This window comes from Aethalodelphis obliquidens, unplaced genomic scaffold (assembly GCF_003676395.1).
Source record: "Aethalodelphis obliquidens isolate GAN/ISIS:26980383/991018 unplaced genomic scaffold, ASM367639v1 scaffold26, whole genome shotgun sequence".
NCBI classification, from domain to species: domain Eukaryota; kingdom Metazoa; phylum Chordata; class Mammalia; order Artiodactyla; family Delphinidae; genus Aethalodelphis; species Aethalodelphis obliquidens.
The window spans coordinates 23,277,857-23,295,989 of NW_020837970.1; the positions used below are offsets into that span (position 1 = coordinate 23,277,857).

General features: G+C 41.1%; 1 protein-coding gene across 1 annotated transcript in view; it reads right to left on the reverse strand.

Moving 5' to 3' along the window:
* The window catches only part of FBXO22 (F-box protein 22), a 30,281-nt gene that overhangs the window by 5,523 nt on the left and 6,625 nt on the right, over positions 1–18,133 (reverse strand). Inside the window, exons 3-6 of the mRNA XM_027123717.1 lie at positions 13,762–13,849; positions 12,853–12,948; positions 8,694–8,858; positions 689–854 (exon numbers count right to left, since the gene is read on the reverse strand). Of these exons, the coding sequence (XP_026979518.1) occupies positions 689–854; positions 8,694–8,858; positions 12,853–12,948; positions 13,762–13,849 (515 nt within the window). The remainder of the gene's footprint in view (positions 1–688; positions 855–8,693; positions 8,859–12,852; positions 12,949–13,761; positions 13,850–18,133) is intronic.

Below are 18,133 nucleotides of genomic sequence, written 5' to 3' on the forward strand. Positions count from 1 at the left end.
TAATATTGTCAACATCACCGCACAGCAGACTTCACATGTTCTTGTCCTTGTTCTTTAGAATCGTGCCAATGGTTGAACGATTCATGTGATGATAATGAGCGACGTCTACCATCTTTTTGCCTCGCTCCACTCTCTCAGTTCTTTTCGCTTGGCGTTTCTTAGCACTATCAGCTACATCACCGCTGCTTTTATGCTTGCTTCTGGACATCCTGGGCTTTAATTAAAGATACTGTACTACTGTACTCTATACAGTACTGTACAGTACACAAAAGCATAACCACCTGTAGAGGATGCACGCATGTGACAATGTATGCCAGTCACGTGAACTAATTTACATGATTGGACATGCAAACGCACGAAAGTTTTGCAACTTGAAGGTTCGTTATGTAGGGGACTTACTGTATTGCAGTTACAGAGTACAGAGCTGTCAAGGGAGCTCAGTAGACCATGTTGAAAGTCAATTTTGAGGAGAGTATAAGTCCAACTAAGTTCTTAAAGGATAACATATATAAATTTCATTCTTCAAAGATAAGCAGAATTACATTGTGTGAGCCCCTCAACCTATGTCTATTGCAAAACGGAATTAACTATTAGCAATTCTTTAAGCATGTTTTTTAAAAACCCAAACACTTCCCATGAGAACATTTCCCATGATGTGCAGAAGAAATCAGAAGCACATCAGACATACTTTTCAGAGGTCAGCGATGCCAGGTTGTCCACCTGGCCTCCAGCCAAGATGACATTCATATCACTGAAAGTGCTCACTACATGCTGCAGATAATTATTGGCTCCCACTTTACAGCAATTATAGCCAAATACAAGGACCACACGAAGCTCAGGGTTATCTAAAAGACCTGCAAAGAAATGAAAAGAAACAATTAAAGATAGCCTTAAAAAGAAATCCTTAAAAAGGAATTCTTCATTTTATTATTTTGCAAAATGAAATGTTACTGCTAATGTCCTGTAAGTCTAGTTAAGTGCAATTTACTGCTTAAGCTGTCAAGTCCTCCATTTTTTTTGCAAACTTTAACATTACTCAAAATCTTTGCTATAATTAATTTCTCATCATTAAGAATACTAAATGGCTATTTGAAAATAATACAATCAACACTCAACACAAATAAGGAAGCAGCTATGTAACTGAGCAGCACCCTTGGTGGGCCTTGGTGCCATTCCACACAGCCACCACTTGGAATGGAAGGGAACACTGGTTTACGAAGGACAGAGTTAGACGCAGTGGGAATTTAAACATCCAGAGAAAATGGACAGAAACAGCACTAACCACCTGTAGTGGGTTGAATGTGGTCTCCCAAAGACATATCCACACCAAATCCCTGGAAAGAAGAATGTGACCTAACTTGGAAAAGAAAAAGGGTCTTTGCAGATGTAATTAAATCTTGAGATGAGATCATCTGGATTATCCATAGGCCCTAAATACTATACAAGTATCCTTATAAGAGAAATAGAGACAGACAGAAGAGGCAATGTGACCACAGAAGCAGAAACTAGAATGATGCAGCCATAAGGAATGTCGATGGCATCAGAAGGTGGAAGAGACAAGAGATTCACCCCTAGAGCATCCAGAGGGAATGCAGCCGCATCAACACCCTGATTCCAAACTTCTGGCCTTCTGTACTGTGATAGAATAAATGTTTTAAGCCATTAAAGTTTGTGCTAATTTGTTACAGCAGCCTCGGGAAACTAATACACCATTAAAATACAGGCCTTATCCATATATTCCAAGAAAGGGAGTGGGAGTGAAGGTGGTTTAACCATTGGAAACTCATTCCAAAGCAGGGAAATAGTCAATTCTGCAGCATATGGATGAAAAGCAGCTACCACTAGAGGGCAGCATAGTCTATCAGGAGGCAGGCAGTACTCATGCTCTCCCCTACAAGCTCCCGGCTTTCACATGTGCCTCTTGCACCTTGTTTATACACTATCAACTTGAAATTTGCCAAAGAGGTGGCTCTGGGACACAAAAAAGAAAAAAAATCAAACACCTGACTCACATTTGAGTTTCCACTGACTCAGCCACATGACTTCCATCTTCACAGACGTTAAGGGTAAATAAAGGTTGCCAGAAATAAGGCTCACTTAATAAGGAGACGGGGTGGAGCAGAGGTGAATGACCAATTCCTAACACCAAATAATGATTTATCTAGGGAGACTGCCTCTGGTCCATTTCTAATTCTCTATACAGTACATCACTGATTTGGAGAGTAAGAAGGATATTCGTACAAACCAGTACTTTCAAGATACCACATACCCCAAACCATTACTAAAAGGTCTTTTTCTCCACACAGACCAGCCCAGCAAATTTTCAGAGAATGTTTTTTTTTTTAGAATGAATTTTCAGAGTCAAAAGAGGCCCGTGGGATCAACAGTTTACGATTGTTTTACAAAGAAGGGCTGCTAATCCTAGAAAAGTGACTGGCCCAGGATGGCATCTTGGCAGACTCTAGACCCACATCTCCTGACTCTCAGTTTTAAGTTTTAGAAACCTAAAAACTTCTAAGTCTCTCCCTTTCCTGATTTCTAAGCTCTAGGCCCTCTTTTACAATTGCCTACTAAAATTTTCATCTGAATGTTCTATAGGCACCGCCCTTATTCATCCAACGCACACTGAGTGCTTTCAACATCCTCCTCCAGTGGTCTTGTTCTACAGCGGGACCACACACACACAAATCTAGAAACTAGACTCACTTCCCCCCACCCAACTTGGAGAACAAATCTGCCTTAGCCCAGGCTGGCTGCCTGACAGAGCAGACAGGTCTGTATCATGTATCAGAAGGAAGGTACAATTCAAACTCCCTGACACTAAAAATTGAGGCCTAAGATACACGAGCCTGAAAAGACGACTACCCAGCTCATTCTGAGGGAAATCCTGGCACTGCCTTCAGTCCTGCCTCTGTGGGGAAACAGGAGGGCCCTCTGCTCACTACCAGCATCTGAGGACTTTCAACTTCAGGAAAACACGCTAGCCATATTCTCAGCTCCGATGTTTGTTGGGCAGATGACGTACTCAACCAGCCCAACTATAAGAGGTGCAAGTTCCAGTTCACTGTTCCCTGAAATCCAGCATGAGATCTAAGTCACAGCAGACTGAGTGGCTGAAGAGCACATGGGCCATCCATTCCTTTGGCAGCTCTAAACATTTTTAGATTTTGCAGAGAGCTCAGTAACCAGACCTCATTGGTTTGGATCCTACAACTGCTTTTATTTTAAGGAGACATAGTTGGGGTGATGCCATTGGTGTTCATAGAGTGACATGGGGTAAGAAACAGCTTGAAAAACAAGCTATTTATTATAAGGGCATATGGATCCACTAGAATTTATCTCAGTTCTCAGAAAACTGGGAAGAGTTAATGCTGCTTCTGCCCTAGCTCAGCCAAACCTGTGGCCCACATCTAGCAAATGATGATGGTCTGTATCTCATGTACTACCCTCCATCCTGGCTGCACTATATTCCTCCTACACGTGTCCCTCAACTCAGAATTCCTCCACTGATAGTCTATGTATCTTTGTATGCTGCCTTAAATTCATTTTCAAATAAGGCAGAATATAAATTCATTATAGCTATGCTCAAGCTGGAAGGTTAAATAAAAGGAGAAAAATCAAATCTAGACACCCAGTGCAGCATCAGATTCAGGAAAGCCAGCTATGAAGAACTATTCCAAAGATTAGCTAGGACTGCTTGAAAAGGCTTTAGGTCTGCGTGTTCAGATTTCTACTCTTTTTAGGGAAGCCTCTCTGAAGACAGCTGTTTTATGGCCTGTTTGAAAGTGATGTAATCTAAATGCATGTAGAAAACCTACGTGAAAGATAATGTCTACTTGAAATGAGAGGCTAATACCATGAACAATTCATAGACAGAAGCTGTGTTCTCTCTTCCTCACAACCTTAGTTTTAGCATCACTTCCTTCCCTGTATCTTTATATCCATCTTTTTTACACTAAACATGTATAAATATGAAGTCAGCATGCTAGGGCATGACTTTTGGAGTCAGACCTGGATCAGAACTCAGGCTCAACCCCTTGTAGCCATCTGACTGAGCAATTTACTAGACTTCTCCAAGTGCAGCTTCCTCCTCTAAAACTGGGGCAGGAGCAAGTCTCAAGAGTGGTTGTGATAATTAAATACGATAATGTCATAAAGAAGCATCCAAGCCTGCTCAGTGCCCGGCCCCCGGTAAGGGTTCAATAGAGGAGAGCTATCAAAACATGGTCTGGCTAAACTGAGGGCCCCGACCACGAGTTACACAAGTTATCAAATAATGAAATGACACTCAAGATGCTATCTCCCCTTGAATCAAATGAATCTGAAGTAAACATCATATTTAGAGGGAAAATAAAGAAGCCATGCATCCTATCCTCCAAACCAGCTAGGGGTCACCTGTGCTGCTCTGGCTATCACGTAGTTGTCATGCTTTTTTGAGATGCACCTTATCCAAAAATCTCTCTGATACCGTTCAATGAGAAGCCGTGTCACTTTACGTACATGGTAGGGGATGAAAAAAAAGAGAAGCACCACACCAGTCAGCTCCATGAACATGAGCCTACGGCCCGGGGGCTCAGGGGCTGTATCCTGCCAGCACCATAACCTGGGAGCTGGCCCCCACCAGGCCCCTTACAGCTCTCTGCTAGTTCTCTGCTCTCTCCTAGCTCTTTGCTCCTGGAGCTGAGTGAAATCCACCACAAAGGGCAGGAAAGCCTAACAAAACACTGGCACCACCCTCCTTCTAAGTCACCTTCCTGCTTTAGAAGCTGCCCAGCTTTTTCAAGGGCTAGGCAGCTTCTAAAGCAGGACAAGTTCCGTCACTTAACTTTTAGCACCATTTTTCTCTGCTTTGCACCTGATCACTGACTGTGGCCCCCTCAAGATTCTCTATGAAATCTCCAGATAATTTAAAAACCTAATCCCTCAAATTTTTTTTGGACTCTGACTTAACAAATAATTAAAATTTAGTTTTTACACCTCTCAGTTGCTGGCAGAGTAGTCATCAGAAGACCAAAATGAAGTAAGCAGAAAGGACCCGAACAACAACCATTAATTACCTGATATTCCGAAATTTGTATCTGTGGTCGAGACCATTCTCCTGAGCTCCAGACCCACATATTCAACTGTCTAATCAATGTCCCCATCTCAAATTCAATGTGTCCAACCCAGAACTGATCACCTGACTCCTCCAACCTGCACCCCCATCTATTCCTTACCTCAAGGAGAAGGTACTGCGCACCTGCCCTGGCAGAAACCTCGGTGACAACACTGCCATGGTCCTCATTCTCACCCCACAACGTTTTAACCCATCACCTCACCCTGTGGACTCACGTGGGAACTTCATCTTGAATCCGGCCATGTCTCTACAACACCACTGCAATAGCCACAACAGCCCCCGTTCTCCTTGCCTCCCCTCTTGTGTTCCTCCAAAGCCATCACACCACAGCCAGAGGGGCATTTTCCAAACACCCATCAGTTGTGCCACTCCTTAGTTTAGAATCCCGGCTTCGGCTTCTGCTGCCCTTGGGCACGTCAAGATCCTCAGTGCTGAGCGGCCCCACCCTGCATCCCAGCTCCACCTCACACCACACCCCTCCTCACACCCACCACTCTCCAGATACGCTGGAACTCCTTACATTTCCTATGAGCCGGTGAATCCACAGCACCTAAATCCTGAAGGTGACTTGCCAGGCCCTTTCTATGTCCTGTCCTTTCATCTATTTTTGTCAGTAAGCTGGAAAGAAGGTACAGTACTCCTACGATACTCTTCCTGACTCCACATCTGAGGGACCTCTCCCCACTCTAGTTCACTTCTACCCAGCGCTCTGCCCAAATGTCACTTTCCCAACACCCCAGAGTGGATTAAGTCCATGATTACGCTTCCTAGCACCTCTTCTACTTGGTAACACTTACACATCTGTGGTACTGTATTCAAAGTCAGCCTGGCCTGCTAGACTGGAAGCTCCAAGAGGCAGGACAGTGTGTCTCCAACAAGCATCTCCAGAGCCCCGCACATACAGGGACTGGCATATGACATGCACGTGAACAATTTTTGAATGAATGGACATTGGCTTTTATGGCACTTAGGGAACAGAGGTATTTTTGCCTTCACTCCTTAAGAATTAAGTGCTAGCCCACATACACATACACACACACATATATATATATATATTTTTTCATTCCAGAGACTATTTTTAACACAGGATACCATTCAGACTTTAAAACAACCTATGCCTTGTTTAAGAAATGCACCAGTTTGGTAAGTTCTTCAAAAAGAATATAAAAGAAAGTGTGCATGTGTATGTGTATATAAAATTTATACGTACCGTGACAGTGGGTCTGATTACGACACTCCCTATACACAGGGTCTGGAAAAACTATAATATCACACACGAGGTCCCTGCGCACAGAGGCACTGCCTATTTCACAGGAGGCCGAGCTGCTTTGTTTGCTCACACACCACCTTCTAGTCAGAGTGGCCAAGTCTACAACGCAGGGGAAGACAGACCACAGCCCAGGGGCCAAATCCGGCACCCCTGCTTTTGTATAAAGTTTTATTGGAACAAAGCTGATTTTTTATGTACTGTCTATAGCTGCTTCTGCACTCCCAACGGCAGAGTTGAATAGATGCAACTGAGGCTGTATCACTGGCAAAACCTGTAATATTCACTATCTGGCCTTTACAGAGAAAGTGTGCCGAGCCTGAGGGACACTACCAGGAACGGGGTGCCTTCCACTGTCATGGAACATAGATAAGAGTTGCTCCGGGTGTCTGGTTCAGGAGTGCAGGCTGGGACTCTGGAGAAGGCACGTCCCACAGGCTCCAACCACTCACTCCTTGCCCACCTCAGAGGCCTCCATCTTCTCGTCCACATAAAAGACAATGGTCCAATTTTAGAAGTGAAGAAAATAGTATGGGAAAGAATAGAGATTATCATCTCAATCTAGGCAAAGCCTCAATTTCCAGAAGGCCACGAACAGGATGAAAATGATGCCTTGGAATAAGCCAAACTTGTTGACAGCAAACAGCTTAGGGAAAGGACACCAATAAAAACGCTTCACACAGCAGAAAAACGTAGGGCTCTTTTTCATTTCAGTTTTCTGATTCCCATACTTATTTAGCACTATAATGCAAACAAGGTCTAAAACAAATCTAATAACTATTTTATCATAAAATAGATGGTTCCTTCCACTCAAGATTTTGGGTCTTTCTTGTAAATGGACAAAACTAGGCTTCTAGCTTCAAGCATACCATGAGGACCTCAATCATGGATCCCCAGGTTGCTATAGGGCAGAGGGGAGCATGCCCAGGAGGCACCACACTTACTTCTGGACTCAAAAAGACAGTACAGAGGAGGCTTGGCAATATGACCTTCAGCAAAAGCACTGAGTCAAAGGCCAAACAAGCTTCTCTAACAAGTTAACCCCAATCAGTTCATCTGCAGAGGTAGATGCAAGGCCTTAACACTGCTTTGCTTGAATAATTAGTTTGTTGCTTACTATATTAAATTAAGCTTTCTTATCAGAGCTTAGAAACTGAGCTAACCCTTTACCTCTTCAAAATCACCTCATGGGGCTTCCCTGGTGGCGCAGTGGTTGAGAGTCTGCCTGCTGATGCAGGGGACACAGGTTCGTGCCCTGGTCCGGGAAGATCCCACATGCCGCAGAGCGGCTGGGCCCGTGAGCCGTGGCTGCTAAGCCTGCGTATCCGGAGCCTGTGCTCCGCAACGGGAGAGGCCACAACAGTGAGAGGCCCGCGTACCGCAAAAAAAAAAAAAAATCACCTCATGCATGACCTGTCTACTCCAGCCAAGCTTCCTGCCTGACATATCCTACTAAACCGTTGTTTGATATACTCTGCCTTAACTTACACTATTTCTAAAACTTATCAAGTTCGTTACACTTATTCCCGTCTTTCTAATTAGTCAATATTGAACTAACCTGTATCTTTTAATTTTTGAAAAAACAAATGCTTATTACTAGCATAAAAGAGAAATAAAACCTTAAACTTTTCAGCTTCAAAAAACAAAATAGAAACTTTTCAGCTTCAAAAAACAAAATAGGGCAAAATGATAAGAAAACGTTCAAGGGCTTCCCTGGTGGTGCGGTGGTTGGGAATCCGCCTGCCAATTCAGGGGACACGGGTTTGAGCCCTGGTCCGGGAAGATCCCATGTGCTGCGGAGCAACTAGGCCCGTGAGCCACAACTGCTAAGACTGCGCTCTGGAGTCTGCGAGCCACAACTACTGAAACCCGCGCACCTGGAGCCGGTGCTCCGCAATGAGAGAGGCCACCGCAATGAGAAGCCTGCGCACCGCAATAAGAAGCCTGCGCAGCGCAATGAAGTGTAGCCCCTGCTCGCCGCAACTAGAGAAAGCCCACGCGCAGCAACAAAGACCCAACATGGCCAAATAATTTTTTAAAAAATAGAAAATGTTCAAAGAGGAAGAAATCCTTCAAAATTCAGAATTAAATACAGAAAATTCATCTCTGGTTCTCTCAGGCTTTAATGTAAGTAAAATAATTTAAAATGTAAATCCATTCTACCAAAAACAATATTGCACTAGCCTCTGTTAATCACTAATTTGAATTATCCACATCTGCAGTAACGTGTACTTAATTCAGACTCTCTCAAAGTAACAAACAAAATCAATCAACAATACGGGCAATTAATGGTAAATAATAACAACTTACCTACTTCAGTGAGTTGATGCCTTTCTAGTGTTAATTTCTTTGGATCCATAATAAAATGAAAGGGTTTTATTTTTATTCCTTCAATTTGAGGAAATAATAGAGCAAAACCAGATTCTCCAATTTCTATTTCCTGAGGTGGATTGCTACTTGATCCCATTGGCGTCACTAGGAAAAAAGTTAAACAGTTTTGTGAACAGATTCAATAAAAACAGAAGTTTCATCTGGTGTAAATTACCCAGCCACACCTAGGTAACTTCAGTTTAGGTCACTAACATAATCAATAAGGTAACAGGCCACTATGTGAATAAGAGTTTCTCAGCTTTGAAATTTTTAGAGGTATAAGGTCATGATGCCTAAAATTTACTTTCAAATTGTTCAGAAAGAAATGTTTTCATAAACAAAGACAGAAAAAGCAAATGTTGCAAAATTTTTTACAACAGTGAATCTAGATGAAGGATATATGGGTGTTTATTGTACTATTCTATTATTCTTTCCCCTTTTCTATAGGTTTGAAGCTTTTCTAAATAAAAAGTTGGGGGAGGGTAGTAACTACATCTTCACAGCAATTCTACTTGTAAAATTTATCATAGAATATTTGACAATTATATACACTATATATATTGTGTGTATGTAGAACTGAAATACACACACACACATATATATAACTGTATTTGGAGATAAGGCCTTTAAATAAAGAGGCAATTAAGGTTAAATGAGGTCACAAGGGTCAGGCCCTAATCCAGTAAGATTGGTGTCCTTTCAAGAAGAGGAAGAAACATCAGAGATGAAGGCATACAGAGAAAAGAGAAAAAGCTATGTGAGGACCCAGTGAGAAGGCAGGTGGCTGTATGTAAGCCAAAGAATGAAGCCTCAGAAGAAAGGAAAAATGCCAACACCTTGGACTTCCAGACTCCAGAAATGTGAGAAAATAAATTTCTGTTGTTTAAGCCATCCAGTCTATAGTATTTTGTTATGGCTGCCCTGGCAGATCGATACAAATACTGCAGATTACAAGTTCACTGAAAACTGTATTTTATATAAATATATAAATACATATTTTATGCACGCACATACATATACACACATATATACATATATCTATACTACATACCTATCTGTATCTATACTCTGTACTACATACCGAAAGTCTGGAAGGTTATGCATCATAAACTTAACAGAGTGGTTAACTCTACTTAAAGCTTAAAGTAGCTTAATTTTTTTCTTTTTTGCTTTTCTAATTTTCCTTTACTTTTTTTTAAAAACAGTAAATGGCTCTTACTAGTATAAAAAGGAAACTCTTAAAAAAAAGTGTTAATAAGCCTTTTAGAAACCAAAGATAGAACAAAATGGAAAAAAAAATTTTCAGAGAAAATTTCAGAATCTAATCAAACCCCACATAACATATTCTGAATTTAAAAACATGAAAATAAAATTTCAGAGTTTATTATGAGGCCCTCTTCTACAAAAAAATATCAAAACATAAAAGCAATTTTTTTTGTCCGTAGCAGGCCTCAAGACAATCCGAATTAAAAGCCAATAGGCTTTGTTATAGAAATTGACAGGATGCTTCTAAAATATATGTGGAAATGCAAAGGACCTAGATAGCCAGAGCAATTTTTTAAAAGAAGGACATCAAGATCTATGGAAATCAATCTTTAAAAAGAACATCAAGACCTACAGTAATATGACTCTGGCTTAAGGATACACAAATAAATCAATTGAACAGAATCAAATCCAGAAACAGACCCACAAACATACAGCCAATTATTTTTGACAAAGGTGCTGAGACAATTTAATGAGGAAGAAAAGTCTTCAACAAATGGCACTGGAATACCTAGATAAACATATGAAAAAAAATTAACCCTGAACCTACCTTATACCATACACAAAAATTAATTCAAGTTAAGTCACAGAATACTACTCTAGAATTTTAATGAATTACTCATATGCAAAATAACATGAGTCTCAAAAATATTATGTTGTTAAAAATATTTATGTTGAGTGAAAGAGCCAAGATAAAGAGAGTATATAACATAATTCCATTTATATTACATTCACCAACAGGCCAAACTAACCTATGGTCACTGAAACTGGAACTGGGGTTTCCTACGGAAGTAGGGAATGGCAGGAAGAGGGCATGAGGGAACTTCCTGGGGTGATGGAAACATACTAAATATTGACTAGCATGTCAGTTTCACCAGGATATGAATTTGTCAAAACTCATTAAACTGGGGCTTCCCTGGTGGCGCAGTGGTTGAGAGTCAGCCTGCCGACGCAGGGGATGCGGGTTCGTGCCCCGGTCCGGGAAGATCCCACATGCTGCGGAGTGGCTGGGCCCGTGAGCCATGGCCGCTGAGCCTGCGCGTCCAGAGCCTGTGCTCCACAACAGGAGAGGCCACAGCAGTGAGAGGCCCGCATACCGCAAAACAAAAAAAAAACTCGTTAAACTGTACACTCAGGATTGTGCATTTCACTGTAAGTAAAGTTTACCTCAATTAAGAAAGAAAATGATCTCTGTATATATAAAAATGAACAAATTCTCAAACTTGAAATTTTTCCAACCTAAAGAACGAAGATGGGTTAGTAGCCAATGGCTATTTTAGAAATAATGACTAACTGTGGCCTAAGAAAAAGGAATCCAATCAACTGTCTTGGTGGAAGTTTTTCTGTGACATATGTGGAACAAAGAAAGTGCTCAGCTGTGGGAACAAGAATCAATAAGAAGGGTAAGGAGTAGGTCCAAGAAAACACAAGAGGACAGGTCCCGACTAAAGGGAGTTGGAATGATACTCACTCCCGACATGAAGATCGTTAAGAGAACTTAGAAAGATGACCAACTGCTCTGAAACATGGCAAACATGAGAGGAAGGCTTCAGGTAGACTGCCCACCCCTCACTATGGGGTCATGGAGGCAAGAGTGTTGCCCAGGTTGGCCCGCCCTCTCCTGTCCCTAACCCCCAGCTGAAATTTTAAAGAGGAGAACCTTAGTCATGCTTTGAGGACGCCACAGAGTGTATGGTGGGGAGGTCTAACCAAATGATGTAAGAAATGAAAGCTATGTTTCTATAGAAGCATTTGTTAATAACTAATAATGGTAAAAACTAGATCACTCATTTAAGGAAAATTTGAAAGTTAAAAGAAAATCAGTCACTGCTGTCATTTTTTTTAACCCAATGAGAAACAAAATTTGTGGTGATGGGGCTGATATAATAGTATAGGGGTGGGAGCTGATAGCAGGAGGGATGAAACAGTCCCCCATCAACCATACATTTACCCTTATTCATCTGTAAACACTTGAAATCCTTTGTAGTTCATTGTACAAGACTCCTAAATTCCAATCAGAAGTCTCTCAGTGAAGATTAAAAATGCCATTTACGGAGTGCAACAAGAAATAATAATAGCTAACACTTAGTTACCGCTTATTGCATATCTTTATTCTAAATGCTGTACATGTGCTAACTCATTTAATCCTCAAACCCTCTGAAGAAGGTACTGTCAATCACCCCCATGTAATAGATGGGGACACTGAAGCCCCATGAGGTCAGCTAACTCGCCCAAAGTCATACCGATACTAAAGTGGTACAGCTGGGATCCCAATCTAGGGATGCGAACCACTGCACCATGACAGCTTTAACAGGATCCCGCTCCCCCCATTAGATACAGAAGTCAAAATAATTAAAACCAGCAAAAATTCACCAGTAGCAAACTTGGAAAGTTCCTGCTATAAACTTCAAACAGTGGCAGCCAAGCAGAGAAAGAGAAGTTTCCTAGTAAGGCCTACTGCAGTTCCTGATCCCAGCCCTACCTCACCCCATCCACCAGAAACAGTTCTGGCTGAACTGACGAAAGAAAGAATGCTTGCTAATACTTCCCAGTTTGTAGAAAGGAAGAATGAGATCTCTGTCCTCTTATGAATGGCTCCTGGAAAGATATGAATTAGATTTGGTTTACATGGACAGCCCTGAGATTTGAAATATTAACCACAATAACCTAAGGAAAATTAATATAAGTGAAATATAATACGATGGTATATATGACCAACTTTATTGTACTTTGGATGGCCAAAAATATAAACATGCTGTTAAGCTACAAATAACCCACCAATCTATAGGACCCCACATTAATGCAAAGCAAGGAAAGCAAGTTGGTATTCTCTCACCTACAATCCCTGGGGTCACAATCCCAAGGACTTGGCATTGTTTTGGGAACAGCTTCTCAAGGGCAAATGCTGCTTCCATAGAAGTTCTTTTCCTGGCTGTAATAACACAGGAAAATTATTCAATGTCATCCATTTAAGGTCAAATTTGATGAGGAAGGGGAAAAAAAGCAAATATTAAATTATTTTACACGAGAATACTTTAAAAGGAAGTCTAAAAACTTTGATTAAAAACAAAAAAGTTTTTCTGTTTTGAGCCCTTGTTTTATATGTTAAATTCTAAATCTGACCTTAAACATTGCCAGTTTGCCTTCTTTTACTTGTTCACATACTGCTTCTGCCTCAATGACAGCAGCAGCAGCAGCTGATTTTCAGATTTACTATTATACCTTTCTGTTCAGCTGATATTAAAGCATAATGACTTTTCTACCACACTGTCACCTGGATTCAAATCAGACAATGATAATCCACTATCCAAGTCTAACTCTGGGCCTCAGTGTGCCCAACATGGGATATAGTCTGCTTCTTCGTTTAGCAAGCCAAGAATGCACAGTATCTACAGATAACCTTGGTAAATGGTCATCCAATACAATAAAAGGCTTGAATACCCAAAGACATCCTGTTTTAATAGTAAAAAGAAGTGCCTGGAGGATTCAAGTATTTCAAAAAGAGAAAAACACCTTACTAAAGTAAAGAATTTGTTTCAATTGTACCACAAGGTTTAGAAATCAATCTTCAAAGCAAAAGGGCTTCTCAAAGTTCAAAGACAGCATATTCATGCATTCTCCAGGGAGTAGGCCCATAGCCTCAGAAAGTCAGTAACTCTCAGAATGAGAATAGTATTTATCTCCAAAAAGATGTACACAGGGAACGAAAAAAAAAAAATCCAAAACTTTTTCCTTTGATATTCACCTCTCTTATGGCCACGACACTCCTCCAGACTAATGAAAGTTTCTGAATCAGCCATGTAAAGAACTGTCTGTGGTAAGATATGGACATTCTGCAAAGGAAAAAAAAAAAAAATCAGAACCTGATCACACAAATCTATGAATGCTTTTGTGGTCCCTTAAAGTTCTGCCCTGGTCCAAACTACTGTTGCCCTACCCTCCCTTCAGGTCAGTATTGGCATTCTGAGTCGATCCATTTCTCACTCATTTTTCACTCATGAGCTTTCATTTTCAGTTCATTCATTTGTTGAGCATCTATTATTTCTTCAAGTCAAACTCATTCCAGCTTGACTCAAGAAGTTCATTTTCACAATAATTTAAGCTCTTAAACAAAAACATTAAGTACCAGCAAAAGATTCCACTTGCTTTATGTGAACAGGTACCACAGCAACAGAAACATCTCAGCAACAGAGGGAAGGTATACAGACCGTATGATTCCTCTTTTCATTGCCTACCGAATTAAATAATCCAGGTCTTCACTTCCAGCTTGCCAACTAGTTTCCTACAGGAATCTATTGCTCACTACTATCCAGACAAGCCCGCTTCTGTATATATTCTTCTGCAGCTCTCTTCCTTTTGTACTTAAGATTGTTTCCCTTAAGAAACAGCGTTAAGTGCCAGACCCTCCATAAAACCTTTTCCTAGACTTCCTTAGGACCTCTGACCTCACATGCGACATCCCTGACATCCCAGTCATTCTTGTTTGTGTCTTATCTCCACTTACAAGGGAGGGCTGTAAGCCCTTACAACTTGGGCTTATTTGTTTTCTACCAAAATTCGTAACAGACAAGTGGCAAAGTGGCTCAACTAAATGAAAAGGTGAACATATTTTTCCTCCTAAGTTGGTTATTTTCAAAGATTTTTACTATCAAAATGGAATGAAGAAGTGAGCATATAGCAAAGCCTCAACACTGACTAAATGAAAAAGAAATGTTGATTTCGGAAAGTTAAGATGTTTCAGAATAGATTCCATATAGACAAACTCATAAAACATACTGAGATAGAATGATGACCCTGAGGTCGCTTACGGGCTGGATAAGACCTATGGATATAGTTTCCTTGGTCCACAAGGCATTTTCAAAGAATATAATTTGGGGAGGAGTGGCTAAGATAACAGAGTGATAAGACCTTGACTCACATCCTACCACAGGCACTCTAAAATTACAACTATTTATAGAGGAACTATTGATGAGAACAACTTCAAGACTAGCAGAAAAAATTTTCCACAACTAAAGACATAAAGAAGGAACCACCATGAGAAGGGCAGAAGGGGGAAACTGGAGATACAGTATAGTCAAGACCCACACCCTGAATAGGTGACCTACAAATGGGAGGATAATCACAATTGCAGAGGTTCTCCACAAGGAGTGAGGGATCCGAGCCCCACATTGGACTCTCCAGCCCAGGGGTCCTGTACCACGAAGATGAGGACCCAGAACATCTGGCTATGAAGGCCAGCGGGGCTTGTGTACAGAAGAGCCGGAGGGCTGGAGGAAACAGAGACTCTATTCATAGAGGGTGCATGCAAAATCTCATATGCCCTGAGTCCCAGCTAAGAGGCAGTAATTTGAAAGAAGCCTGGGTCAGACATACTTCCTGATCTTGGAGAGCCTCCTGGAGAGGCAGGAGGCAACTGGGACTCTCCCTAGGGACAGAGACACTAGCAGCAGCCATTTACAGGAACTTGTTCTAGCAGGAAAACACTGATGCTGGCTAGCACCATTTTGGAGTCCTCCCTCTAGTCTACTAGTGCCGAGGGCTTACCTACCCACCAGCTCCAGCCCCTTCTCCAGGCCACACAGCCAACTTCACCAGGACCCAGCCCCACCCACCAGCAGCTGGCAGCCTCCACATGAGGAGCACCTGGCAGCCAATAAGGCTGGGGGGCCAGCCTTGCCTACCAGCACACCCACAGTAATCAGCCCTGCCACAGCAGAAGGGCCCTTGCAGCCCACATAAGGGGCATCCCTAGAGGATATAGCTCTGGTGACCAGAGCTCCTGGGCCCCACAGGACATCTCCTACTTCTCCAAGATCAGGAAGCATAAATGACCTGCCTAATACAAAGAAATAAAAACAGAAAAATCAGGCAAAATGAAGTGACAGAGGAATATGTCCCAAACAAAGGAACAAGACAAAATCCCAGAGGAAAAAGTAAGTGAAGAGAGATAAGCAATCTACCTGATAAAGAGTGCAAGATGACGATTACAAAGATGCTCAATGAAATCAGGAAAAGAACGGACACAGTGAGAAGTTTAACAGTAAGTGATAAAGAAGAATCAAACAGATCTGAAAAACACAATAGCTGAAGTAAAAAACACACTAGAAAGAATCAACAGTAGCTTAGATGATACAGAGGAATGGATGAGTGTACTAAAACATATAGTACAAACTACTTAAGCTGAACAGAACAAAAAAAAATTGTTTTAATGACAACAGTTTAAGAAACCTCTGGGACAACATCAAGAGTACTAACATTTACAATATACGGGTCCCAGAAGTCGAGGAGAGAGAAAGAGGCAGAGAACTTATTTGAAGAACAGTAGCTAAAAACTTCCCTAATCTGGGAAAGGAAACAGACATCCAGGTCCAGGAAGCACAGTCCCAAACAAGATGAACTCAGAGGTCCACACCAAGACACACTGTTATTAAAAGGGCAAAAATTAAAGATTAAGAGAGAATCTTAAAAGGAGCAAGGGAAAAGCAACTAGTTAGGTACAAGGGAATTCCAATAACACTGTCAGCAAATTTTTCAGTAGACACTTTGCAGGCCAGAAGGGAACGGCATGATATATTCAATGTGATGAAAGGAAAAAATACACAACCAAGAACAGTCTATCTGGCAAGGCTATTATTCAGATTTGAAGGAGCGATATAGAGTTTTACAGACAAGCAAATCCTAAGAGTTCAGCACCTGTAAACAGCCTTTATAAGAAATGTTTAAGGGACTTCTCTAAACAGAAAAGAAAAACACCACACTAGGCAATATAAAAATCTAGTAGGAAGGTTAAAAGACAAAAGTAATAAAATCATCTATATCCACAAAAAGTAGTTAAGGGACACAAACAAACAAACAAAAAAGGAAAATATAATGTAAAAAAAACAATAAAAGGTGGGGGTGGATTCAGGTTTGTTAGAATGTGTTTGAACTTAAGAATCATCAACTTAAAATAATCACAAATATATACATGGGCTGTTATATATGAACCTCAAGGTAATTACAAACCAAAAATCTATAATAGATACACACACAGGGCTTCCCTGGTGGCGCAGAGATTAAGAATCCGCCTGCCAATGCAGGGGACATGGGTTCAAGCCCTGGTCTGGGAAGATCCCACATGCCGCAGAGCAACTAAGCCCGCGAGCCACAACTACTGAGCCTGCACTCTAGAGCCCGTGAGCCACAACTACTGAAGCCCTCACGCCTAGAGCCCGTGCTCCGCAACAAGAGAAGCCACCATGATGAGAAGCCCACGCATCTCAACGAAGAGTAGCCCCCACTCACCACAACTAGAGAAAGCCTGCACACAGCAAAGAAGACCAAAACGCAGCCAATAAAATAAAATAAAACAAATTTAAAAAAAAAAAGGTACACACACGATAAAGGAATCCAAACCTAACACTAAGGATAGTCATCAAATCACAAGGGAGGCAAGCAAAAGAAGCAAAAAAGAACTACAAAAGCAACCTGGAAACAATGAACAAAACAGCAATAAGTACATACTTATCAATTATTAATTTAAATGTAAACAGACTAAATGCTCCAATCAAAAGACACAGACTGGCTGAATGGGTGAAAAAATAAGACCCTTATACATAGTGCCTAGAAGAAACTCACTTCAGATCTAAAGACACACACACTGAAAGTAAGGGGATGGAAAAAGGTATTCCATGGAAATGGAAATGAAAAGCAAGATGGGTAGCATTACTTTGATAAATGGATTGATCCAGCAAGATATAACAATTGTAAATATATATGCACCCAAAAAGGGAGCACCTAAATACATAAACCAAATAGAAACAAAGGGAGAAAGTCCCAGTAACAAAATAATAGTAGGGGACTTTAACACCCCACTTACATCAATGGACAGATCATTCAGAGAGAAGATCAACAAGGAAACACTGGCCTTAAACAATACATTACGATAGACAGACTTAATAGCTATAACATATAGAACATTCCATCCAAAAGCAGCAGAATACACATTATTTTCAAGTGCACATCAAACACTCTCTAGGGTAGATAACATTCTAGGCCACAGAACAAGTCTCGATAAATTTAAGAAGACTGAAATCACATCCAGCATCTTTTCTGACCACGACACTATGAGACTAGAA